This window comes from Rhinoraja longicauda, chromosome 25 (assembly GCF_053455715.1).
Source record: "Rhinoraja longicauda isolate Sanriku21f chromosome 25, sRhiLon1.1, whole genome shotgun sequence".
NCBI lineage: Eukaryota > Metazoa > Chordata > Chondrichthyes > Rajiformes > Arhynchobatidae > Rhinoraja > Rhinoraja longicauda.
The window spans coordinates 21,608,477-21,635,704 of NC_135977.1; the positions used below are offsets into that span (position 1 = coordinate 21,608,477).

The 27,228-nt window shown below is 41.7% G+C and overlaps 1 protein-coding gene across 2 annotated transcripts in view; it reads right to left on the reverse strand.

Annotated features, from left to right (window-relative positions):
- LOC144605937 (sarcoplasmic/endoplasmic reticulum calcium ATPase 2) overlaps positions 1–27,228 on the reverse strand; it is a 101,544-nt gene that overhangs the window by 35,907 nt on the left and 38,409 nt on the right. For both annotated transcript variants that reach the window (XM_078421627.1, XM_078421626.1), the window contains exons 6-7: positions 6,992–7,072; positions 5,256–5,341 (exon numbers count right to left, since the gene is read on the reverse strand). In XM_078421627.1, the coding sequence (XP_078277753.1) occupies positions 5,256–5,341; positions 6,992–7,072 (167 nt within the window). The remainder of the gene's footprint in view (positions 1–5,255; positions 5,342–6,991; positions 7,073–27,228) is intronic.

Genomic DNA, 27,228 nt, shown 5'->3' on the forward strand with positions numbered 1-27,228 from the left:
GAGCTGCTGTTTCACAGCGCCAGAGACCCAGGTTCAATCCTGACCTCGGCTATTGACTGTGTGGAGTTTGTACATTCTCTGTGTGACCACGTGGGTCTTCTCCGAGTGCTCCAGTTTCCTCCCACAACCCAAAGACAAACAGGTTTGTAGGTTAATTGGCTTTGGTAAAATGGTAAACTCTCCCTAGTGTGCAGGATAGTGCTAGTCTACGGGAATCACTGGTCAGCACAGACTCGGTGGGCTCAAGAGCCTGTTTCCGCACTGTATCTCTAAATTACCTAGGTTGGATCCTGACCTTGGCTGCTGTCTGTGAAGATTGCACGTTCTCCCAGTGACCGTATGGGTTTCCTCCGGATGCGCCGGTTTCCTCCAACATCAGACGTGCAAATTTACGGGTTAATTGAGCTCAGTAAATTGCCCCTAGTGTGTAGGGAGTGAAAACGAAAGAGGGATAACAGAACTACTGTGAACGGGTGATCGATGGTTTGCGTGGGCTCGGTGGGCCGATGGGTCTGTTTCCAAGCTGTATCACTAAACTAAAGCTAATTGCACAGGTGTCAGGAGATACCAGTTTAATTACCGTGTAAAAGCAAGGATGGACTCAAGTTTCAGTTAAAGCCCTTCATCAGAACTGTTCGGCTTTCTGATTTGCTTATCAATATTTTAAATATTCAGAGATTTTCCTTTCATCTTTACCATTTGTCATGCAGATATAGTTACAGGAGCCAAGAAGAATGAGTGGGTCAGCTGACAGACACCACAGCAGTAGAGCTGCTGCATTACAGCGCCAGAGACCTAGTTTTGATCCTGACTACCGGTGTTACCTGCATGGAGTTTGCACGTTCTCCCTGTGACCACGTGGGGTTTTTCCGGGTGCTCTGGTTTCCTCCCACACTCCAAAGACGTACATGTGTGTAGGTTAATTGGCTTTGCTAAAATTGTAAATTATCCCTAGTGTGTAAGGCAATGCTAGTGTACGGGGTGATTGCGGACTTATTTGTGCGTTTAGTTCATTAATAAAGAGAATTGATGAAAATATTACATATCGTTGAGCACAAAAGTTATCAAAGCAGATGACCTTTTCTCTCAGGTTGAGTGTCTAATGAGGCCTACAAGTGATGGAAGCGCCTATTATTTCTAGGCCACTTTTCCTTCATCTTTACGCAATGCCCTTGCATTGATGGGCCGAATGGCCTAATTCTGCTCCTATCACTTATGACCTTATGTTAAATTTAATTATTGGCAAAAGAACCAATGCACTAGTGAATGAATATGAAACAGTTTTACTAACAACCATAGCACGCTTGTCACAATGGATTAAATGTGAATGAATTGAACAGTTAACTAGAAACTCATTCTTGGTCAGTGACATTGAATTGTGGGTGGAGTATTCATTGCGTTAACCTCAAGTCTGGATCTTGGGAGGCAGACTACAATACACCTAAATTTAACAGGAGTGAATTTCTAGGTAAATATTCACATTAAATTTTTGGATTGGGCTCTTTTCTAAAATTAATGAGGGTTAAAACAAAAAAATATAACTACAGGGATGCACTTTATCAAATTAAAAACACACAATTTGCACCCAGACATTTTCCCCATCCAAAGTTTGGCTACAAAATTGAACAACCATTTATTTAAACAAGCAGTTTATAAATACTAGGATATTCTTGATCCTTATTATTCCACCCCCAAAAATGGCTTTTGAATCCAAGTGCATTAGCAGCCACTCAAAGATGACCTATAAAATTGTGACGCTGTACTCCTGCAGAGTTTAAATCTGCGGCTTTGAAGTCATGAATTCATGCTATGGGTTTAATTGTAACATTGTAGACCACAAGCATCCTGCAAGCCTGATTTACAAACACGAAAACACATTCCTAAGCAGGCTTCATCGTATGATTTTGTTCACTGTCAGGCTCACCTACTTTAATGCAGCATCACCAATGGTTTGGAAATGCAAGTTCAATAAATAAGTCTTAAACACAGGACTTGTTCCCCATTTGTTCCTCAGCGTGTTCCCCATTTCCCTGGGGAAAAATATCTCCAGATGGCACCACCAAAGATTGTGACATTTTGCAGGCAGCATGCCGGAGAAACTTGTCTACTCATGCTCTGACCTTTAAAAGCTAGAATGTGCAGCCAGGAAGAACTACAGCAGTGCAAAATAGGGTTTGTATCACTAGTCGCTTTTTTTCCCAGTCTTTTTTTATTTCACTGACTTTCAGAACTCCTGTAAATTTATGTATGATTTATCTTTTTGTGTGCCGTCTGAGTCTATGTGCCTGTGATGCTGAAGCAAGATTTTCATTGCACCTGTCCTCACTGTACCAGTGGATATGACAATAAATTGTTTGGTGACTTGGCTGCCCCAACCAACCTCAACTGAGACAATGTATTATATAGTACACTACATAACAGCAGGAACATCTATCCCACTCACCCAGTCTGCACAATTTTTAGCAAAGAATCAGAGGACATAGGTTTAAGGTGAGAGGAACAAGATAGAAACCTGTGGGGCAACTTTTTCCACTCATATGGATGGGTATATGGATTACTTGCCGACGGGTACATGGTTAAGAAAAGTTTAGAGGGATATGAGTCAAACATCAGTAAATGGGGCTTGCTTAGATGGAGCATCTTGGTTGGCACCAACGAGTTGGGCATGGACTCTAAAGACAGGCCAAAAACTAAAGGAAGGTTCAAATCTGCACTTTACCCTGATTAACTTGGCACAACCCTATCTTACTAAAACCTAGGACCAAAATCAGTACCACTTATCAGTAATGAAACAAGAGGGTCACCGATCACTTCCCCAGCAAAGTGTAAACACAGCAGGATTTATGTTCTGTAATTCACGCTCAGCATATTCATGGTCTTTTGCTGCTCCCGACAACTACTATCAATCATTCCAGTGGTTTTCTTCTGCACAAAATTAGAACTGGTCTTTCACTTGTTTACTATCCAGCGAGAGATCATAAAGGGCTCTTTGTTAGCTGTCGGGATATGCATTTGATGGCAATTAAAGCTCCTGGTGACTGAAATCCAAAACTGTAACAAACTTAATGTTAAAACATTGAGTGTGAAGATATTACACAACAAATCCAATGATTGCTGGAGGGATGAGGACAGGTTTTCATACCAATGGCAAGGATAAGATTTCCTGAATCTGACTTGGTTTGCATTCAAATTGTGAAAGCTTGAAGCAACTGGATAGAAATCTACAACTCCATTTTACTCTTCAATGAAGATCCAAACATGGATAAGTTCCACAATAAAACTATTCATATTTTAGAGTTCGTTGGAATTAACTATTTTGGCATGTCACCATAACGTTAAATTGTCACTGTTGAAATATCTCCTTGTTGGACAGAACCATTTACAGTACCTATGAGGTAGAGACACAAAGAACTTCAGATCTATAATCTTGAGAAAAACAGTGCTGGAGGAACTCAACGGGTTCCAACCCGAAACATCTGTTATCCATGTCCTTTGCAAATGCTGCCTGACCCGCTGAGTTTCACCAGCACTTTGTGGTTTACTTCTATGATGTAACTCTATTCCTATACAACAGATCTCCAAATGTAGATTTTGCAACAGGGTGGATAGGACAAACTGTTTGACTTGGCTGCCCCAAACAACCTCATCTGGGACGACTTTATACTATATAGTATAATAGCAGGAACACCTTTCCCACTCAGTCAGCTTGCATAATGATGGCAAAGAACCAGAGGACACAGGTTCAAGGAGAGAAAGACACACGATGTAAAAAAAATCTGAGGGGTTAAATTAAATTGAAAATCTACGACATCCGGTGTTCCAGATGCGGGCTCCTGTACATCGGCGAAACCAAAACGTAGACTCAACGACCGTTTCACTGAACACGTGCTCAATCCGCTAAGGCCTAGTCGATTTCCTGGTTACTTACGAATTTTAGGTAATTTGTACAAACACCACCCACCTCCCTCCCACCCCCACCTCCACTAAAGGCCGGTTAATTAGTTCCACGGTTCACAACTCTGTATCCCCCTTGGGTTCACACCCGTCACTCGTCAACAGGCAGCCTATCCTGGAACCTTGCCTGAGGTCATCTGATTTTTGCCGGTCCCAATTTGTCCTGTTTTTATTTCACTTCCAGTTTTATTCTCCCCCCCCCCCCCCCCCCCCCCACCCAGTACAATCAGTCTGAAATAGGGTCCCGACCCGAAATATCACCTATCCATTTTCCCCGGAGATGTTGCCTGACCTGCTGAATACTCTAGCATTTTGTGTCTATCTTTGTGTAAAGCAGCATCTGCAGTTCCTTTCTATCACTAAACATTTGCGTGTCTGATTAATTATGGACGATGCAGGGGCGCAGCTGGTAGAACTGCTGGCACACAGCCCCAGGGACCTGGGTTCCATCTTGACCTTGGGGTACAGTCTGCATGGAGTTTGGGACCATGTGGGTATCCCCAGGTTGCCCCCACGAAAAACATCCCAATTGGGGTTGTAGGTTAGTCGACCTCTATAAATCGCCCTAAGTACGTTGGGAACGGATGAGAAAGTGGGATAACATAGAAGACTTACAATTGGGAAGATCTTTGAAAAAGATTGTTATATTGCTGATTGGCATTCTTATTTAGGAGATGTCATGTTTTGTTCAAGACCAGTGTGTCAGGAATTGGCAAACACCCGCATAACCCTGAAGCGTAACTAGGAAGCAACTTTCAAGCTTCATTTGAAGCCAGAAATGTCTAAAACAAAAGCCACGTCATTATTTTCTTCCCCCTCCCTTGAACAAAATGCAGAACCAAACATGTACATATTAAAAAAAATGAACAAGCATATTATTTTGAACGCTGCCCAAAGGATTACAGCATCAGGTCAAAGCTACAGTAGCAAATCCGGAGCCAAACCAACGAGGGATAATGCCAAGAAATGGAGAGCTATCCCCTCCACACGTCAGCTCCACACTGGTAAGTGCCAGGACCAATATGTGCCATTGATTTCTGTCCACTATGTCAGGAAAATTTTAACGTCAGATTTCACTTCCTCCTAAAAAGCTCTAATCGCTAAGGTACAGTAGTTGTCTACAGGGACTTGTAATAATTGGATAATATTTCAAAACGATTTAAAAATAGTCAATATGCGTAAAAATACAATTTCACAGCAAAGAGGCATCTAATTGTGTTGCTTCAGAGTGACTGGGCAGCCGCATAACCTCAGTCTCAACTCGTATTACAAAATAAAATTGTGACAGTCAACTTGCTTACTGAAAAGAGCATGTTCTTTTTATCCTGATTCACTGCACGAGGGTCAGGAACAGGGTCGGTGTGTTTGATGATCGACACAGATTCACCTAGGGATGAGAGCACACACAGAGCTGTGTTATTCACCGTCTCCTTGACGCAAGGTCTTTACAAGAGGCAACCTGCACTGACACACAAAATCATTGCAGCCAGTTTAAGCAGGCTTCAACAACACATCACATAACCACCAAATCATATCCTGTGCACAGAGGACGTGAATCTTCTGTGGTAAGTTGAAATAATTATTGAATAATGCTAAATCCAGTCTAACCTTTTATTATTTATCTCTCCAAAAAGTAATTAAGGGAAAAACACAATTTAATTTTTACTTGTTTCAGAATTATTCACAATTTATTCATGAAGTACTTTGCTTAAAATGTTCATTTTACAATGATATGAATGAAGCAATGTGCATTACATAAAATTATGGTAAAATTATAAACTGAATTAGGATAACCCTTTGAGTTCCAACTATTGTTAATTCATGCAAACCTGTTCTTTTAATTGCATTTCTGCACCACTGTGTTAATATCTCAACCAAGTAGTTTGTGGAAAAATGCCTTCAACTAGTACATTATTTATCTTGGCTGTGCTCAGACTTGGAGAGGACTGTTTAAATTAAGTATGGAAAAGTATCTTTTCTTCTAAACTTTAAACCCAAAATAGGGAAACTTATTTTGGGAAGAGGGAAAATTTCCCTATTTATAATAGGGAAAATAGTGAAGTTCATTACTTTAATCCACAACATATTCTAGGCAGTCACCAATAAGAAACCCTAACACCAAAAAAAATAACAGTGATTGGAGTTTAGAGATACAGCATGGAAACAGGCCCTTCAGCCCAGCGAGTCCATGCCGACTATCGATCACCCATTCACACTGGTTCTACGTTCCCCCGCTTTCGCACTCACTCCCTGCACACTAGGGTATATTTACAGTGGCCAATTAACCTACAACCTGCGCGTCTTTGGGATGTGGGAGAAAACCAGAGGACACCCACACGGCCACTGGGAGAACGTGTAAATTCCACACTGACAGCAGCCAAGGTCAGGATCGAACCCTGGTCTCCGATGCTGTGAGGCAGCAGTTCTATCCGCTGTGCCACCATGCTACCCCTAAATCCAACACAGATATCATTCACTTTTTACAGTCTAAGTGAAGAAAAGAACAGTACAGCGCAGGAACAGGCCTTGCAGCCCACAATCTCTGTGCCGAATACGATGCCAAGATAAGCTAATCTCTTGAGATTATTACTGAACTGTATTCAAAAAAGGAATATCATTGTACATTGTACAATAAAACACCATTGAACTAATGAAAGATGTGAGATAAAAATCTGATGCACCCTAAATTTTGAACATTTTTTTGAACTCAAAAACTGCTTAGTCGTGACCAATTGATTTGAAATAAGATCAGATGAAAAGTCTTGGCAGAATAAAAGTTACAAACACAACTGTTTGGCATGCAAATGCAATGTTTCACAAAGCATGAGATACTTTAGAGGTGCTATACTTGATCTTTACATGTACAATTCCAAAGCACACTGAACCCCCCTGCTCATTGCATTTTAACTTTCAGATTTACAAGAACACAGTAGAAAACAACAGTCATCGAATGAATGCAAAGTAAATTATTATTATTTTTAAATTGTAAAATGAAACTACTCAGAGCTGCAAAAGAAGCACGATTTCAACTCATTACCTGTAAGAATAGATTGATCTACTCTTAAGGTTGTTGACTTGATTGCAGTCAGTCTGATGTCAGCAGGGACCTTGTCGCCAACTGTGCAGAGAGAAAAAGAGACAATTAAATTTCAGAGACACACACAAGGAACTGCAGATGCTGAAATGCTGAACTTGAATTATGCTGAAATCATAGACTGAAGAAGAGCCTGAGCCAAAATCAGGACAATCCATTCCTTCCGCAGATGCTACCCGACTTGCCGAGTTACATCAACACTTTGTGTTCTGATTAAGTGTCAGAACAATGTCTGCGGTCTCATAGCTATAAGTAGCATATGGTGAAGTAATCTGTTCCTGACACCAGAATGCAGGCAGATAAACTCAGCTATTGCAGAGACCAGCCTGCACTTTTCAATTTCCCATTTTTATTTTCCCAAGAAAAGATTTAGGTTTAGCTTTAGAGTTACTGTTGTCAGATGTACCGTTTTGCATGCTATTCAATCAAATCAGATAATACTATACATGAATACAATCAAACAAAAGGAAGATAGAATGCAGAATATGGTTCTCAGCATTAGAACGCATCAGTTCCAGAAACAATGTCCAATGTTCACAGTGGGATGGAGGTGAATCGAACAAAACCCTAACTTCCAGAAGGACTGTTCAGAAGCCAGGAAGAGGAACAGAGGGGGGGGGGGGGGAGAAGCTGCTCCTGAGTCTGATAGTGCACGTTGTCAAGCTTCTGCATCTTCTGTCCAACGGGTGCGGGTAGAAAGAATGACCAGGGTGGGAAAGGTCTTCTGCATTGAAAGCACAATTTTCCTAATTCTGTCCAAGTCTCAAACATCCAAGTGCTCAGATCAATTTTCCCCTCCAGCTGCACCAGTATAGCAATTTGCCTAAATACTCTTCATCCCTTTCCAGTTTTGCTGTATAGATAATGGCTACTCTATTTGTATTGGGGACATGAAAGGGAATCACTGACTCTCAAATGCAGAAGGGTCCTGTACAAAATCTGATAACCTTCTACATGTACAGGATGGAACACACACCCACCTTCCAAAAGCCTGAAGAACAATGTAAACATTTTGTGCAATGCATTATATCTGATCTACAATCTGTTCAAAATATCCAGCTTAATTATTATCCTACATTAGTCCATGTGCCAATGGACTCAATGTAATTTAAAAGGAAAAAATCTGGAGAATTCAAACTAATACATGATTTTGGGTACAGTAATAACAGTTGAATTTGTATGCTAGAGATAAAGGTACCGTAGAATTACTAAATTATTAAATTGGAGATGACTAATTTTGTTTGAAACCTTTTGAGAATGCTTGAAGCAACACAGAGCTCTAAAGAATGCACTCAGAGAAATGTCAAATCAAAGGGAGTGGAGGAATGCACTAATGTACGCAACCAAACAATATGATAGAGAATATAAAATTTGGAAAGATGGGAAGAAATTTGAGCAACGGTGAGGACAAGTCACACTGGGATTAGGGATTGAAAAAGGGAAGGACAATGATTTTAATGTTGGTGGCTCAGACAAGCAGCAATGATTAGCAGTTCCACAAGGAGGTACATTGCGACTGAAACTTGGTAACATTGCATTTAAAACAAACACAGAAAATGCAGCAAATAGTTAGCAGGTCAGGATGCATCAGGAGGACCTGGAGAAGAGAGCGTGGGAGTTGCAAATTGCAGAGCAGGAGGATGAGCCAACAGATTAGTGCCTCCCCTCCCAGAGAACTAAACAGAAAGGGGCCAAAGTAAAAGAATTAACCAGCAATGTTGAACCACAGTGAGTGGAGAAATGCAAACGTATGCAACTGAACAATATGACAGGAAAGGGTCTGAAGAAGCGTTTCAACCCGAAACATCACCCATTCCCTCTCTCCTAGATGCTGCCTGACCTGCTGAGTTACTCCAGCATTTTGTGATACCTTCAATATGATAGGAAATATAACATTATGAAAAAAAATAATCCAAGGTGAGGAAAAGCTGGGAAAGCTACGCAGGGAAAGTGGATAAGACTTGCGGGTTTGTAAGTTAATTGGTTGTTGTAAAGTTGCACCTGGGAATGGAGGCGAAAATGGGATAACATAGAACTAGTGTGAATGGGTGATTGAGGGTCAGTAAGGTTTTGGTGAGCCAAAGGCCTGTTTGCATGCTGTAGCTCTGGAAAATAAACTAACCCGTCACTTTTTAGAAGGCTTATTCTCACCTCCTTTCATTGCTCCTCATCCTTCTCCATTGCTTGTATCTGGCATAGTTCCTCCCTCCTTTCATTGCTTCTCATCCTTCTCCATTGCTTGTATCTGGCATAGCTCCTCCCTCCTTTCTTCTCACTTATTACAGGAGCCCCTGTTCCAGCTCCTCCAGGCAGATAAGTTGTGGTTAACAAGCCTTCATCTCTCAGCTAGCCCCACCACTGCTGTCACTCAGACCGTCTCCACCCTAGCAAAGATCTCCTCATCATTCTCCCCAATCCTATCATTCACCTGCAACTTAAAACATCTGATAATTTTGATGACCTGAAATGTTAACTATTTCTCTATCCACTTACCCTGCCTAAACTCTTGCGTATCCCCAGCATCTTTTTTTAAGTTATAGACAATAGACAATAGACAATAGGTGCAGGAGTAGGCCATTCAGCCCTTCGAGCCAGCACCGCCATTCAATGCGATCATGGCTGATCACTATCAATCAGTACCCCGTTCCTGCCTTCTCCCCATACCCCCTCACTCCGCTATCCTTAAGAGCTCTATCCAGCTCTCTCTTGAAAGCATCCAACGAACTGGCCTCCACTGCCTTCTGAGGCAGAGAATTCCACACCTTCACCACCCTCTGACTGAAAAAGTTCTTCCTCATCTCCGTTCTAAATGGCCTACCCCTTATTCTCAAACTGTGGCCCCTTGTTCTGGACTCCCCCAACATTGGGAACATGTTATCTGCCTCTAATGTGTCCAATCCCCTAATTATCTTATATGTTTCAATAAGATCCCCCCTCATCCTTCTAAATTCCAGTGTATACAAGCCCAATCGCTCCAGCCTTTCAACATACGACAGTCCCGCCATTCCCGGAATCAGATAGAACATACAGTGCAATGCAGGAACGGGTCTTTCGGTCCACAATGTTTGTGCCGAACACAATGCCAAGTTAAACTGATCTCATCTGCCTACACATGATCCCCATCCCTCTATCCCTGCACTTCCATGTGGCTGTCTAAGAGTCTTAAACATCACTATCATATCTGCCTGACAATGCATTCCAGGCTCCCACTATAATGTTAAAAAAAACATGTTGATTAAACTTTCCCCCTCTCACCTTGTAGCTAATGCCGTCTAGCGTCGAGGTAGACAAATTCTTGATTGGAACGGGTGTCACGGGTTATGGGGAGAAGACAGGAAAATGGGATTAGGAGGCAGAGATCAGCCATGATTGAATGGCGGAGTTGACTAGATGGGCTGAAAGGCCTAATTCTAATTCTATAACTTGTGAACTTGAGATGAGGAGGAATTTCTTTACCCAGCGGGTCATGAATCTGTGGAATTTATTGCCGTGGATAGCTGTGGAGGCCAAGTGATTGGGTATTTTTAAAACGGAGATTGCCAGGTTCTTGAGTACCAAGGATGTCAAAGGTTACAGGAAGAAGGCACGAGAATGAGATCGAGAGGGAAGAATAGATCAGCTTTGATTGAATGGCAGAATAAATGCGATGGATCAAATGGCCTGATTCTGCTCCTGTGACTTACTAACTTACAAAGTCTATCCAACCACTCCCTGTCGCTGAAACCCTCCAATCCAGGCAGCTTTCTGGTAAAGCATCTTAGACAATAGACAATAGACAATAGGTGCAGGAGTAGGCCATTCAGCCCTTCGAGCCAGCACCGCCATTCAATGCGATCATGGCTGATCACTATCAATCAGTACCCCGTTCCTGCCTTCTCCCCATACCCCCTCACTCCGCTATCCTTAAGAGCTCTATCCAGCTCTCTCTTGAAAGCATCCAACGAACTGGCCTCCACTGCCTTCTGAGGCAGAGAATTCCACACCTTCACCACCCTCTGACTGAAAAAGTTCTTCCTCATCTCCGTTCTAAATGGCCTACCCCTTATTCTCAAACTGTGGCCCCTTGTTCTGGACTCCCCCAACATTGGGAACATGTTATCTGCCTCTTCTGTGATTGTTTTATCTGGGTAAAGTGCTATTATTATAAACCAACTACATTCCTTTCTGCTGAAAGAAATGACCAATAACTCAAGAAAAATGTGAAGCTCACCCTGTTTAAAAGAAATATTATGAAAACAAACCCTAAGAATCAAGTTGAATAAGATACACAAAACCAAATGTGGAAGATTGATGATAATATCCAACTCCAAGTGGATGGAGGTGCTAACAGAAAGCAAATTTGGTCAATTGGAATTCTTCCATCTAAAAATACACCACTTTCTGCAGCTGCCAGAATGAATCCAATAAAAAGCATGCTCCTCAAACATAAAATTCCATCAATGGTTCACATGCCCGTTCCCTCAAGGTCGCACAAACATGGATGGTACAATAGAGCTGCAAACAAAACAGAATAAATTCACCCTTTCCTCTTAATAAATTGAAGAATATTAAAGATTATATTTCCAAAGCAGAGGCAAAGGCGGCCTTAATTACAAGTGTTTTTCTTTTTACTTTGCACTAAGTTTCATCGAAGGGATGAGAAACTGCTCACCCTGGGGGCCGTGAGGTAATTGCCAGAGGGGTCAGACATGATTTCGGAAAACCTACACGCCCAAGATTTTAAAACTGTCCCACAATGCAGACGCACTGGATTGCGTCAAAATTTTACCATGAATAACAAAGAGGTTTAAGAAATGCATTGGTGAAGAATCACGTACAACTACACGGCAAATGATTTTACAGCTTAAGAAGAATGCAGTCAAATGCATTTAATACAGTGCAAGCAGCAACAATGGTCTAGAAGGAAACAGATCCTCGGCAATACTGGTTACACATAGACATGCGCATACTTCTGTCACGTCTTATGTACACCAATAATTACATTCTCCAGTATTAGTAAATGATACAGAAGCTTGAAAACACTTAGCACCAGAAGCCAACACAAGCCTTGCTTCACCAGTCATTCCTTGCCCCTGCTCCCATCCGGCAGAAGGAACAGAAGGTTGAAAGCGTGCATTCAAGCGTGACTCAGGAACAGCTTCTTCCCCTCTTATCAGGCTTCTGAACGGTCCTTCCACAAGCTAGGGTAGTCATCTCTAACCCATTGTGGACATTGGACTGTCTATGGAACTGATGCGCCACAATGCTGAGAACTATATTCTGCATATGTGCTATGTTTGACTTGATTGTAATTATGCACAGCATATCTGATCTGTTTGGATAGCATGCAAAGCAAAGTTTTCACTGTACACCTGACAATAATTAACGTAAACCTAAATCATATGCAGAGATCAAAACACTACATTGAACAAGATCTCAACTTAGAAACCTGCAATCTAAAGTTCTTGTATCCAAAACATTTTGTACCCGATCAAAGTAGAACCACAGTATTATTCCTGTGGAGCTTAAAACCTGCACAAAACTAATGTCGGCATATTGCAAAAGGACAATCTGTTCTGCAGGCATTGACATGAAAATGTAAAACGGTGCTTTTGGAAATCTGGTTTCCATCTCAGAGGTAAGTGGGCACTCTGCACTGCACTGCAGAATTAAGTACAATACTAAAGTAGCTAAAACACCTTTCAACACTTTGCTGGTTTCACTCTGCAATGACCCTCCAACCTCCGAGCACTAAATAGAGAAACAATTGTGGATTTCAACAGCCCGCAGCCCTATGAAAATACTCCATACAATGAAAGTAAACCAGCTGTGCGGTTTTAAAATGGGTTCAAAAAAATTAACGAATAATGGTAAGTTATTAAACTTTTAAACTAAATTGGGCACAGAGTTCAGTGATCGTACTAATGTCACATTGGAAGATTAGCACCATCAGCTGTTCCAGCTACAAGACAAAATGTCATTTACATGATGTCATAACTAATACAAAGCAAGCACAAACCTCAAAACAACTTCATGACCCAGCTCCATTAAAATGCTGCAATCAATAGATCTTTCTAACTAATAACTATATTTACAAACATTCCCTTTAAAAAACCCTCAAACAAAGCCACCACCAATCAGCTGCATACCCTGCAAGAAATTTTCCCCAATAAGGTCAAGTTGCTTATTAAGCTTCAGTAGCATTTTTCCAGAATAATTTCTGGTCAAAATTTTAACTATTTTGATTTCTGAGGAGATTATAACGAATTAAGGAACTGAGCGATATAAGTCCAACCATATATAGGAAATACGTCTTTGCATTAATTAGGTTTCAATCTTCGCTCTTTGATGGGAGTTAGTGGGTGAAAAGCTAAGCTAAGCTTCTGTGCCCTTGAAGAGAAAACAAATAGCAATAGACAATGAGCACAGCCAAAAATGGGAAAACTATTTGCATGTGCTCCCCTGGTGTCGCAAGGAGCTTTATATGTGGACATATGACAGCAGCTGGTTTCCAGCAATCTCAATTCCGCAGGAAGAACGGGATGATGTCCTGCTACATAGTTTTACAAGCTGTTGAGACAATTGCTCCAAATGCATTTTCCAATTTACTTTTTTTTTAAACATTAAGATGTCTTCATTGCGCTGAGCATTAGACATCCTGCTGCTCTGTAATTTTTATTTGCTTTCCTGACGGATACATAATCTTAAGATTTGACGTAACTATTCAGACTAGTTTGCAATAAAAGGGACAGGAGGTTGGATTGCTCATCTCAGGGGTGAGCTGACAATACCCTCCTGCGGATAAAGTCACAAACAAAATTGGTTAAAGAGGCAATCATACAAGCCCGAGAGAAAACCTGAAGCGTTCTGTGCTATGAACAAAATGTGCATTTGAATTATGTTATAATGTGCAGAAATAAATCTGACAATAACAGCTAGTGAAGTCAAATTTTATTATTGCCATTGAATTTACAAAGGAAGATAGAAAAGGATACACAAATGGGTTGCAAAATGTACACTCCACTTGTTTAGGTACAATAATTTTTAATGTGACAATTTTAATAAATAAACTCAATGCCACATGCATGGATCAAGATAAAATTTCAAAAGGATATTAGCAGAATATGGTGTGGCCCATGCAAAAAATCATTCTGCACTGAATGAATATTTAAAAGGAATATTTTTACAGCAATCTTTAGGCACAGACAAAAGTATTTTAAGTGACAAACAGATGACAGTCTGGATGTCCAAGAACTTTACTAATAGGACTGCATCTGGAAAAAGCGCCATCATATGCCCAACAGTTAAAACAGGGCTCGCTTGATGGGAACACAATAGCTTTTCATTCAGGGCTGCAATCCTGCTTGAAATAAGGTTTCCATAAGTGGAAATAGCAAACAAGACAAAATTAGAACAGGTGCCGGCTTCCTTTGGGCCTGACCAATATCACTCAATGCTCCTTCTCACCAGTTCTGCTGCTTTCTTATTTAAATGAAAATCATCATAACATTCCCTGTAAAGTTGTATTCTTACATTGCAATCCCTTTATTCAAGGTTGCTTTTGGAATTTAATGTACACGACACTATGGATGGCTTGGTTATAATTATGTATAGTCTTTCTGCTGACTGGACAGCATGCATAAAAGCTTTTCATTGTGACCCTGGGCACGTGACAATATACTAAACTAAAAGGATTTCTGCTAATGACCAAGTGAACTTCAGCGGTGTTGCAATTAAATCCAATTCTTTAGAGGTCAATGTTGTCTAAAGAATCTGAATCAAAAAGAGTTTGTCTATTTCTCTCCACAGATGCTGCCTGTCACAAACTGCATTCTGTCAGCAATGTGTTTTTGTGCATCAAGATTCTAGTGTCTGCAGTCTTTTATGACTCTAACGTCAGAGGTACTACTGGACTTGGGCCTGAAGATTCCATGACACTATTCTAATAGTTAAGTCAATGTTTCAACCAGAATCATTTACTTATCCAGTGGCGGCGCTGCGCTTGCAGCTCGCCTGCAGTCTGTCTGTCTTCCTTCCTTCTTTGTCTTATCGTTAATGCTAAATGTATGTAATAGTCTATTTTTAGTTGTGTATTATGTGGTGGGGGATGGGGGAAACTTTTAAAAATCTCTATCTTCAACGGAGATGCGACTTTTTTTCCGTGCCGTATCTCCGTCTGCGCTGCTGCCTAACATCGAGGAGTTGGCGGCCTCCAGCTGGGATTGACCTTGAAGCCTCCGGTCGCAGAGCCTGTGGACAGAGCTGGCTGACGTTCGGAGGCCGTGGTGGTGCTGCGACTGCAGCTGCGACTCTACTTTCAGGGGCCGGAGGCTTCCGCCGCGGGCCTTGCGGTCTGTACCACCGGGAACTCGCAGGTCCCTGGTTGGCGACCTACTTTTCGGGTGCTCCAGCCACAGCCGCCCCGAATCACAAGGCTTCAATCGACCCGTTCGCAGGACCTTTCATCGCCCAGCACGGCTCAGCTGCGGGATCTACCATCGGCCAGCAGGGGCTTCAATATCAGGGGCCTCGATCGCCTCGACGCAGCAGTTTAACTGCCTGACCGCGGGAGAAAAAGCAAGGAAGAGACAAGACCTTTTTTTACCTTCCATCACAGTGAGGAGGTGCCAGGAAGAGGGTCACTGTGATAGATGTGTATATTAAAATTATGCAATTGTGTGTTTTGTTTGCTTTTTATTGTTATGACTATGGTAACATTTCGTTCAAACTTTTTTGAATGCCAAATAAATTCAATTCAATTCAATCAATAGAGAGAGAGAAGCACAAAGGCTGACGGTGGCCGGGCGAGCAGAGGGACGACGGTTCGCTAGCTGATCCGGATCAAAGCAACAGCCCTGCAATGGCATGGATCGGGTCCCGCTCTAGGGGGCCGAGCGCGTGGACCAGATGCAGCCTGATGCGGCACAGAGAGGACGCCTATAGCTTTGCTTGGCCAGGCCGACCCTGCAACGTCGCCAGGACAACGGGCCTTTATGGCCAGCTGCTCTTAAAGCAACCGTGGACTTTGAAAATGACACCAAAACCTGGTGACTCTTGTATATGGTGTATAACAGTATAACAGTATAACAGAGCTTTATTTGTCATTCGGTACCGAAGTACCGAACAAAACTACATAGCAGTCATAGAAAAAAAGAACACAAGACACATAGCCCCAACCCAAACGTCCATCACAGTGACTCCAAACACCCCCTCACTGTGATGGAGGCAACAAAACTTCCACTCTCTTCCCCACGCCCACGAACAGACAGCTCGTCCCCGACCGACCCGCGGAGGTCCCCGCGGCCGAATCGCACCGGGCGCTGAAATGTCTCGCGGCCGAGCCGGGCAATGAAAGGCCCCGCGACCAAGCCTTGCGCAGCTAAGTCCCTTGGTCGAGCCGCACCAGCGATGTAAAGTCCCGCAGCCGAGCCGCACCGGGCGATGTTAAGTCCCGCAGCCGAGCCGCACCAGCGATGAAAAGTCCCGTGGTCGAGCCGCACCAGCGATGTAAAGTCCCGCAGCCGAGCCGCACCGGGCACTGTTAAGTCCAGCGGCCAAGCCGCACCAGCGATGTTAGGCCCCGCGGCCGAGCCACACCCCGCGCCGTGAGGAAGAGAAAAGTTTCCCCCAACCCCCACACATACACAACCAAAGAAAAACACAAAAACCATCCCAACACCGACACACAACAAAAAAAAAAAGGAAAAAAGACAAACAGACTGCTAGCGAGCCGCAGCCGTTAGGCGCCGCCACTTCCGCGGACTATTTCTATACACTTTGTACTTAATCTGGGATAGTTCTTATGCATAGTGAACCACATGCAAAAAAAAAAGAATTTCCATCGTGCCTTGGTACATGTGATAATAAAGAACCAGTTACTTTGTTACCTCCAGATTCAGGGACAGTTTATTCCCAGCTGTTATCGGGCAACTGTACCATCCCACCACCAACTAGAGAGTGGTCCTGATCTACCATCTACCTTATTGGAGACCCTTGGACTATCTTTAATCAGACTTTATCTTGCACTAAGCATTATTGCCTCATCATGTACCTGCACACCGTGGTCAGCTTGATTGTAATCATGTATAGTGTTTTCGCTGACTGGATAGAATGCAAATAAGAAAGCTTTTCACTGTACCTTGGTACACGTGACAATAATAAACTAAACTAAATTATAAACTAAAACTTACTGAATGTTTTGGCACAATGGCTATTGCTTTACATAACAGATGCATGTTCACTACCAAATTCATACCAATTCAGAGTATGAAGTGCTTCAACAAAATGGCATGGTAGTAAACACACGCACAACAGCACAACAAAAAGTGGCTTTCCATGCCGAGTCTCTGGTTTAATCCAGACTGGTGCAATGACCTCCTCTCCATTGACATTAAGCAGCCACGTGATACAACCTTACACAATCTTTTAATGGATGTAATCCTGCCGTATTAAGATTAATTAATTGGCACTCGTGTATTAAGGCTGGAGAATTAGAAACAAGGCCATAAAGGAAATTATAATCACCAATTTCACAGATAAATATTAAAGACGTTAAATGCTTAATATCAATTAATAATCGAATAGTTGATTTGGCACCAATGGATTTAATAAAAGTAATTTAAGAAGTTATATTTACATAATGGTTTTCATAATCAGGAACTTCACAAACAATTAATGTTACAGCCAACTAGCACATTGAAAAAACCTTGCACCAAATGTTGTACCTTCACCGATTATCTTGCACTGTGGACAGCTAGACTGTATTCATGTATAGTCTGTGCTTTGACTGAATAGCACACAAAGAGAGGTTTTTCCACAGTACTTCAGTACATGTGACTATAATAAACTAATACACTGCAGATGCTGGTTTACAAACAAACGACAAAGTGTTAGCCAGCGGGTCAGGCAGTACCTATGGAGAATATAGAATACGTAACATTTGGGTTTAGGACCCTTCTCCAGACCTATAACAATGATGTTTGAGAAATGTAACATAGGTCAAACAGCCGAGGCAATCTCCTGCTCTTTTACTAGCATCGTGGCAATTACTGCACCACCGGAGTAAAAAGCCCTCTATGTAATTCCTCATTTAAACTGACCACTACAGCAGTGCACAATCTCCTTTAGTGTTGAAACATGCATCACCTCCCGCAGAAAGCCTTGATAGAAAGCCTAATTTATGCACTAAATCCCTGGGAATAATTACCAAGCATGATGTGACTCAAAAATTGCTATACCAAGCTTAGATTATTCCATTGAAGTGTACTGGATGCATACAACAATGGCCCAGTCAAAAGAACCATGGATAATTTTGATGTTACTGTGACAGTATACAAAAACCTAAATACATAATTCATAATATTTAAACCAGCATCTACAGTTCCCTGCGTCTCGTGTCAAATGTGTCGAATTTGGATTGTTCAGCTAATGTCAATGTAAGCCGTTGCTTGAGACCCATATCGTTGAAAACAAGCCATGAACATTGATTGGCTTCAATCTATTTTAGTTCACAGCTGAATTTGACATGTTGCATATACTTCAAACTTGACCTCGTTCTGATCTTCTGAGTAGTTCACTCAATACAAACTACATTCTGTCTAATGTTAAGATTGAAGTGTGCACCGTTTGAAAAGTACAACAAACGCAAGTTTCTTCTGCGTTGTGTAGTTGAGGAGGAATGATGCAAACAGTACAGATAGCACCCGTAGTCAGGATCGCACCCGGGTCTCTGGCTCTGTGAGGTAGCAACTCTACTGCTGTGCCACCCTAAATGTACACCAAGTACATTCTGTTTCTATTTCAGATTCACTGACTTCTGCTTTTATTTTAATTTTTTTAAATAGGTACAATAGGAGAGACTCAAATTCACAAAAAAATCTTGTAAAAATCAGATTTAAATAAGTGACCGAGATGCTGAAGACCAAATGTTGGAAGCAACACCTTTCCAAGCTTCTGTCAATCTCACTTTTGGCTCAGCTGCCAACTCAAGCTTCAGTTCCCAGTAACAAGCTGATGACTGTTGCCAGTTTAAAGAGTCACAGTGGAGCAGCTGAGAATTTGGCTAGAGAGAAAATGGAGAAAGAACAAAGCTGCAAATAGCCAGAGGGAGAAGCCAAGGAGAAATAATTGAGACAGTGCATCCATTGTTGAGCAAAAAAACATTGAGCAGGAAACGGAAACACACAAGATGAAAATGTTTGCAAACAGACGTCTGCCTTGCTTAAGGCTATACCATAAAAGTGCCGTACCTAAATCTCACAATAAAATAGTGGCCACCATTTTATGAAACCAGAAGATACAAGGAACTGCATATGCTAGTTTACAAAAGAAACTGCAGACGGTACTTTACAAAAAAAGTCACAAAGTGGTGGATTAACTCAACGGGTCAGGCAGCATCTCCGGGGAACGTGGATAGGTGACGTTTTGGGATGGGATCTCTCTTCAGACTGAAGGTCCTGACTTGAAACTTCATTTGTTCATGCCCTCCAGATATGCTGCCTGACTCACTGATGTACTCCAGAACTTTTAAAAAAAAATCTTACTAAACTTTCTGGTCCCAGGAAGTCACGTTGCAGCTTTATTGGACTTTGTTTAGGCTGCATTTGGCGTAATGTGTGTAGTTCTGGCCGCCCCATTACAGGAACGATGTGGAGGCTTTGGAGAGGATACAAAAGAGGTTTGCCAGAATGCTGCCTGGATTAGAGGGTATTAGCTATAAAGAAAGATGGGACAAACTTGGATTGTTATCTCCAGAATGATGGAGGTTGAGGGGAGACCCAAGAAGTATGTAAAATGAAGGTGGGGGGGGGGGGGGGGGGGGGAAGGTTTACAGGAGATATGCACGGTATTTTGCTTTTGCACAGAAACTGGTGGGTGCCTCGAATGCATTCTTGGGGTGATGGTGGAGGTAGATGTGATAGTGATATTTAAGAGGCTTTAAGATAGATGCATCGATATGCAGGGAATGGAAGGAAATAGATCGTGCAAGCAGAGATTAGTTTGATTTGGCATCATGTTCGGCACAGACTTTGTGGCCTAAGTGCCTGTTCCTGTGTTGTACTGTTCTTTTTTTCACTTTAATCTTTATTGCTTTTATACATACACAAATAAAACACACATATAACAACGAAACTTACAACAGTGCAGCTGGGGGTTCAGTTTACAATTAATGATGCAGTATACAGAACTATTTTCTTATTAAAACATTTTCCAATAACTTACATTATTGTCAATAAAATTATAGTGTTTATGTCTTTATTTCTATACCTAATCCATGTTTCCCATTTTCCGTTAAACTCATCTTCTTTCACTCTTAGAGAATATGTCATTTTCTCCATCACAAATATTTCCCGTACTATGTCTAACAATTGTCTAAGTCTGGATGTGTCCACTACAAGCCAGTTTCTCGTAATGGCCTTTCTGCCAGCTGCGAGTAGGATTTTAACCAAGTAATGATCTTCCTTCAGCACCACTGTAGTTATATTACCCAGGTATAAAATGGAACACTTCTTGGAGACTATATATCCTAATACCTCCTTTAATACTGAATTCACTCTGTCCCCAAATGGTTCTATTTTGGGGCAACTCCAGAAGATGTGTGCATGGTTTGCGTCTGTATGGCCACATTGCCTCCAGCATGTTTGTTGCCTTAGAATTTGCTTGCTTTTTATATTAGGCGTAATAAAGAAACGAATCAAATTTTTCCAATTAAATTCTCTCAATTTTTGTGAATTAGTGGATGTCTGTAGTGTTACACACATATGATGCCATTCTTCTTCTGAGATTGTGATGTTCAATTCCTTTTCCCACTTAAATTTTACATAAAATGTAGTTTTAGCTTGACATTCCATTAAACTATGATAAAGTTTAGAATAATCCTTGATGTTTTTTGATGATACGCATTGACTATCACTTCTACTACTGGATTCTTTTCTTCTGGTGCCTCCCTTTTTACTTTTTTGTTGTAATATTCTCTCAGTTGGAGGTATCTAAACAAGTCTTGGTTCCGAAGTGCAAACCTGTCCTTCAAATTTTGAAAACTTCTTAGGTCTCCATTTTCAGTAACAGTACGGAATGCAGTCATTCCTTTTTTCATCCACTCTTTAAATGTCGAGTCATACATCCCTGGTTTAAATTCACTATCCAAAGCTATCCATCTTAACACTTTTTGTCCTTTATTCAATTTAAGTTGTCTGGTAAGAGTGAACCAGGTTTCTAAAGTAAATATCGTTATTGGATCGATTATACTCCTGATATGTCCAGGAAGCGTTTTTTTTCTCCCAAGAGTGTTTGGATGTGGAAGTCAGGGATATATGTCTCAATCTCTTTCCACCTAGCTGTGTAGCTATCCTCACACCAATTAATTAGTGGTCGAAGTTGGGCTGCATAGAAATATATCCTAAAATTTGGAAGTGCCCTTACACCTTTGTCCTTTGGCAACTGGAGTGTAATGTATCGAACTCTGGCTTTCTTTCCTCCCCAAATAAGTCTAGATATTAATTTATTCCATTCTGTGAATTGTTTTAGTGGTACCTCTATTGGAAGTGCTGAAACAAGTACAATAGCCTTAGCAAAATATTCATTTTCACCACATTTACCTTACTACTAAAATCCATTGGGTAGGTGGACCATCTTTCTATATCCTTTCTTATGTTTTGGTTGATGTGATTATAATTGGCCCCATACAACATTGATATATTTTTTGTTATATACACCCCTAGATATTTGATTGATTTTGAATCCCATTTAATATTATACTTTTGCTTGATTTCTTCTGGAGGAGCACAATTAAATAGGAGGATTTGAGTTGTTGAAATATTCAATTTCTATCCTGCATAGAAATTAAATTTCTCTATGATCCCCATCATCCTTGGAAAGGAGGTGTTTACATCCGTGAGATACATCATTACGTCATCTGCAAAAAGGCCAATTTTATGTTCTCTGTCTCTTATAGTTACGCCCCTCAGTTCCCAATCTTGACGGATCACTTGAGCCAATGGTTCAATATATATAGCAAACAGGGTAGGACTAAGACAACATCTCTGTCTCGTTCCTCTTCCCAACACAAATCTATCAGTTAAGGACCCATTCACCTTTACTCTTGCAGTAGGTTGCTGGTAAATTGCTTTAATAACTTGAATTGAATCTTTGGTAAAGCCAAATCTTCCTAATGTTTGATATAAGAATTCCCAATTAACCCTATCGAAAGCCTTTTCACATCAAGGCTTATCAGGACAGCACGCGTACTTTCCTTTTGAATCGTGTATTATATGTAGGGTTCTTCTAAACCTGTCCTGTGTTTGTCTGCCTATTATAAAACCAGTCTGGTCTTTCATCAATTAAATCTGGCATGAACTTTTCAAATCGTTTGGAGATAATTGAAGAATATATTTTATAGTCCACATTTAGATGCTTGGTGATATTCTTAGAACCAGGCTTAAAAACGGATTTGTCTATGAATATGCATATCTATGCACTTATTTGTAAACCTAGGATTCCATAAGAACTCAGTATTCTAACATATTGTGGCGGAGACCACTGTATTATCCATGTCTATGCGTACCTTCATAATCATATCTCAATTCAAGCACGAGTCTTTCGTTGGAATTCTTGGAGACGCTCTTGTGCCCGTCTGACTGTCTCTGATTCTCCGTGTCTCCCGACGAGGCGCCGTTTGGCAGAGTTGTTCAAGTAGCGACGGCATGTCCGTGTCTCCCCGCGGCTCTTCACTTTGTAGCCTCTCCATTGTAGCTCTCGCATGACTTCCCTTGCATTGTTGTAGGTTTGGGGTCCGCTGTCCCAGTGAATACGCATCTTGGTGAATGGTGTCTGAAAACGGATTCCTTCCACTTTTAGGATGCTTTTAACATGTTTGTATGCCTTGCGTTGTTGTACTACAGCGGTAGTATAGTCGTGGTCAAAAGACAGCATTCGTTCTCCAAGTTGGATCTTATTTTGCCATGCCTGTTTGAGTATCATCTCTTTAACTTTAAACTGGAGAAAGTGGACAATTATGGATCTCGGAGGTGAGCAGTGCCATGGTTTCTGTGCCATGGCTCTGTGTGCTCATTGAATCTGTAAATCTGTCGTTTCAGGGATTGACATTTCACTTCTGAGCAGTTTATCGACAAACTGAGGTACTGAGCTGCCTTCCGCACCCTCCGGCAAACCGTATATCCGCAGATTATTTCTTCGGGATCTGGACTCCAGGTCATTCAGTTTGTCGACAAGTATCTTCTGATCTTTCAGTGTTTCTTGGAGTACGTTGTTTGCAGCAGCACTCCATGTTTCCAGCTCCTCTATTCGGGCGGCGGCTTCTTCTGTTTTTTTTATTTTGGTCTTGTATTGTTTGTGTGTTCACCGCCATCTGATGATTCATTTCATGTTTAAATTCGGCCAGCTCTTCCCTCATATTCTGCTTGAATTCGTCTTTGAATGATGTGGTCCGCTTTTAATTCTCTTCTCAAGTTGCTGATTTGTGTACTTATGCTTTTTAATCACTCATGATAGGACCTCTGTTGCATCGTCTCCTCCAACTTGTTTGTTTTTGTCTTCGTTTGTGTTGCTTCGAGCCTGACCTTCTGTTTCTTGCTTTTCGTGTATCTTTCTGCTCCTTGTTTTGACTCCCCCACTCATACTGTACTCATTTAAAACTTAAAGACTCACTTACTTTGAATTTAGGGGAGGTTTATTTGTCCGACTGTACGGAGCTTTCCGTCTAATCAGCCACCATGCTCTGCTGCCTACCGAAAGTCCGTGTTGTACTGTTCTAAACCACAGCAGTCCCATGGTAATGAAAACATTCCATAACTCTCCCTGCAACTCCAACTCATACAAGGCCTGGTAACAACTCTGAAATGGAATCAAATTTGGGCAACATGGTGGCACAACGGGAGAGTTGCTGCCTTACAGCACCAGAGACCCGGGTTTGATCCTGACTACGGGTGCTGTCTGCACAGTGTTTGTATGCTCCCCCAGTGACCTACATGGGCTTTCTCCGAGATCTTTGGTTTCCTCCCATACTCCAAAGACGTACAGGTTTGTAGGTTAATTGGCTTGGTGTAAATGCAAATTGTCCCTTGCGTGTGTAGGATAGTGTTAATGTGTGGGGATCGCTGGTGGGGCGGACTCGGCAGGCCAATGGCCTGTTTCCGTGCTGTATCTCTAAACTAAACGTAGATGTTGATTTTGGGTACAAGTTATGCTGCAGCATCAATAAACCTGATTAAATCATATCTGTAGCATGGTGTGTAGTTCTGGAACCTTCTGGTTCAGGGAGTTACCCACCCCATTAATCAGAAAGCTACTGGATACCAAGAATCAAATTATGAATGAGTTATAGAAACCAAGCTTGTATTTTTGGAACTCACAAAGCCTGTTTGACTTGTGTGGGTTGATTTTGTACAATTTCTCTCAAAAAGGCAACAGATGAGACTGCATGCGAGGAAAGGGAGACACAAGGAACTGCAGGTGCTAGAATCTTGAGCAAAACACAGAAGTGCTTGAGGAACTCAATGAATCAGGCAGCATCTGTGGAAGGAATGGACAGACGACGCTTCGGTTCAGGATCCTTTGGCGACAGGCGAGAGAAGCTTTCTCCTATTGATTTGGGATCTATGTCCAGGGAACAGTCTAAAACTAGATGAGGCTTAGGAGCAAGATTAGAAAATATCTACATATGTTGTTTATAGAAATTTGAACTCTTCTGTTAACAGCAATTGATGCCAATAGATTGATATTATTAAATCTGTTTTTTAACCTAAGGAATTAAAAAACATTGAGGCAAGGCTGCCACATGGAATTGGAGCACATGATATTCTTGAACGGTGGAACAGGCAGAGGCTCAGTATTATTATTACTTACTCCTCCTGATTTTAGTTTTGAAAGACTGAATCATTCTGTGGTTTCTAATGCAGTAATTTTCACTTCCCGGGCTTACTGCCCTATTCATAAATCAGGAACTAAAAAACACAAATGTGCAAACAACTACTCTGTGGGAAAAGTTAACACTTTAGGGCTGCACACAGGCATAACAGTAGAGTTGTTGCCTTACAGCGCCAGAGACCCAGGTTCAATCCTGACTACAGGTGCTGTCTGTACAGAGTTTGTACCTTCTCCTTGTGATCATACGGGTTTTCTCCGGTGCTCTGGTTTCCTCCCACATTCCAAAAACGTGCAGGTTTGTAGGTTAATTGACTTCTGTAAATTGCCCCTAGTGTGTACGGTGCAAAACTGGGATAACATAGAACGAGTGTAAGGGCGATCGTAGGTCTGCACGGACTTAGTGGGCCGAAGGGTCGGTTTCCACACTGTATCTCTGAAACTAAATTACAGGAGTAACCACATGGCTTCTGATTAATGCTCTAATTAATCTCCTTCACATTAAATCCCTGACATTTGCTTAGGTATTTTTAGCTGAAAAAAAAGTGCTTTGGATCATTAGCTGTAGGGTGGATAGAAAAGAGGAATTAAGTTTGTAAATGAAGTCACACTGACCCATTTGAGGAAACTCTCAGGAAGATGGAGTAATGGAAACCAACATTCGCCATCAATCCAGGAATGTGTGTGAAACGGTACATTCCTAAGTTTCAGTGGTCATAAATTGCAGTCAACACACACCAAAATACCATGTTGTTTGTAAATAAACATTGAAAAAAGGGACTGGCACAAGTTTGCAGTTACCAACTGAAGTCACTTAAGTCGTGTGTGCAAAATTAAATTTGTTCTTCAATGCAGCAAAAAAAAAGTGACATTACCGCATCTTCCACATCTTGGAACACATGCGTGAAAAAAAAAAAGGCAGTCTATACATCAATGTTGCAGTATTTTTGTAGCTTGACATTTTGTTGAGCACTGGTTGTGCTATCAATAAATCCCTGATGAGACATCAGAGCTATTTGAAAGCACAGCTCAGATATTCTACAAATTCAAATAATGAGAATCCATCAAGGCAGAGCTTAATCTAACTAATTAACCACACAAACACAGAAAGCAGTTTGTGCTATTCAGGGTTACCTTGGGGGGGTCGGGGTGGTTTCAATTGCAAAATAGGGGCGGCACGGTCGCGCCTTACAGCGCCAGAGACGCTGGGTTCGATCCTGACTACAGGTGCTGTCTGTACAGAGTTTGCACGTTCTCCCCGTGAACGTGTGGGTTTGCCATGGGTGCTCCGGTTTCCTCCCACACTCCAAAGGTGCCCAGATTTGTAGGTTAACTGGCTTCGGTAAAGTTTGTAAATTGTCCCTAGTGTGTGGGATAGCGTGCGTGTGTGGGATAGCGTGCGTGTATGGGATGATCACTGGTCGGCGTGGACTTGATGGGCTGAAGGGCCTGTTTCCGTGCTCTGTCTCTAAAGTTTAGTTTGAACTGACCATTGATCCCCGCACACTAACGATATCCTACACTGGGGACAATTTTAGCATTTACACCAAGCCAATTAACCTATATGTTTTTGGAGTGTGTAAATAAACAGAAGATCTCGGAGAAAACCCACGTGGCCATGAGGAGAACATACAAACTGCATGTATGTGCAGACAGCACCCGCAATCAGGATTGAACCCGGGTCACTGGTGTTGTAAGGCAGCAATTCTAACGCTGCTCCACCGTGCTGCCACATAACCTTCAAAATATCACCATTTTAAAAGCACCCTCTTGCAATATATAATTGCTTCTCTCAGATTTTCTCTTTTCCACAAATGTTATATGACAGGTGATACTGATGCAACTGCAAGCTGCTATTATTTTTGTACAGTGCCCTGTCAATTACGAAGATGGTTTGCAATCGTAGATGAAACCAGCTAGGCAAATACTTCCGGCAGTGTCTCTGGTGACAAAGGCATTCACCAGGACACACAAATGTCATTGGAAGCCTAGAATACCAGACGCAGAGACGCATCCTGCAGCTAGGTACTAAGCTACTTCCCTACATGGGAAAGCCATCCACAGCCAGTAAAACAAGAGATGTCACACTGCACACAGCTGCTTCAACACTACAGCACACATTCACTTGCACATCTACGGGTTAAAAACAATGAATAGTAAGGTGCCTCGAGCAAGTATTCAGCAACGGGGAACTTTAGACTTTCAAGATACAGCACGGAAACAGGCCCTTCGGCCCGCCAAATCCATGCCGGCCAGCGATCTCCCCATACACTAACACTATGCTACACACTAGGAACAATTTACAATATCCAATTAACCTA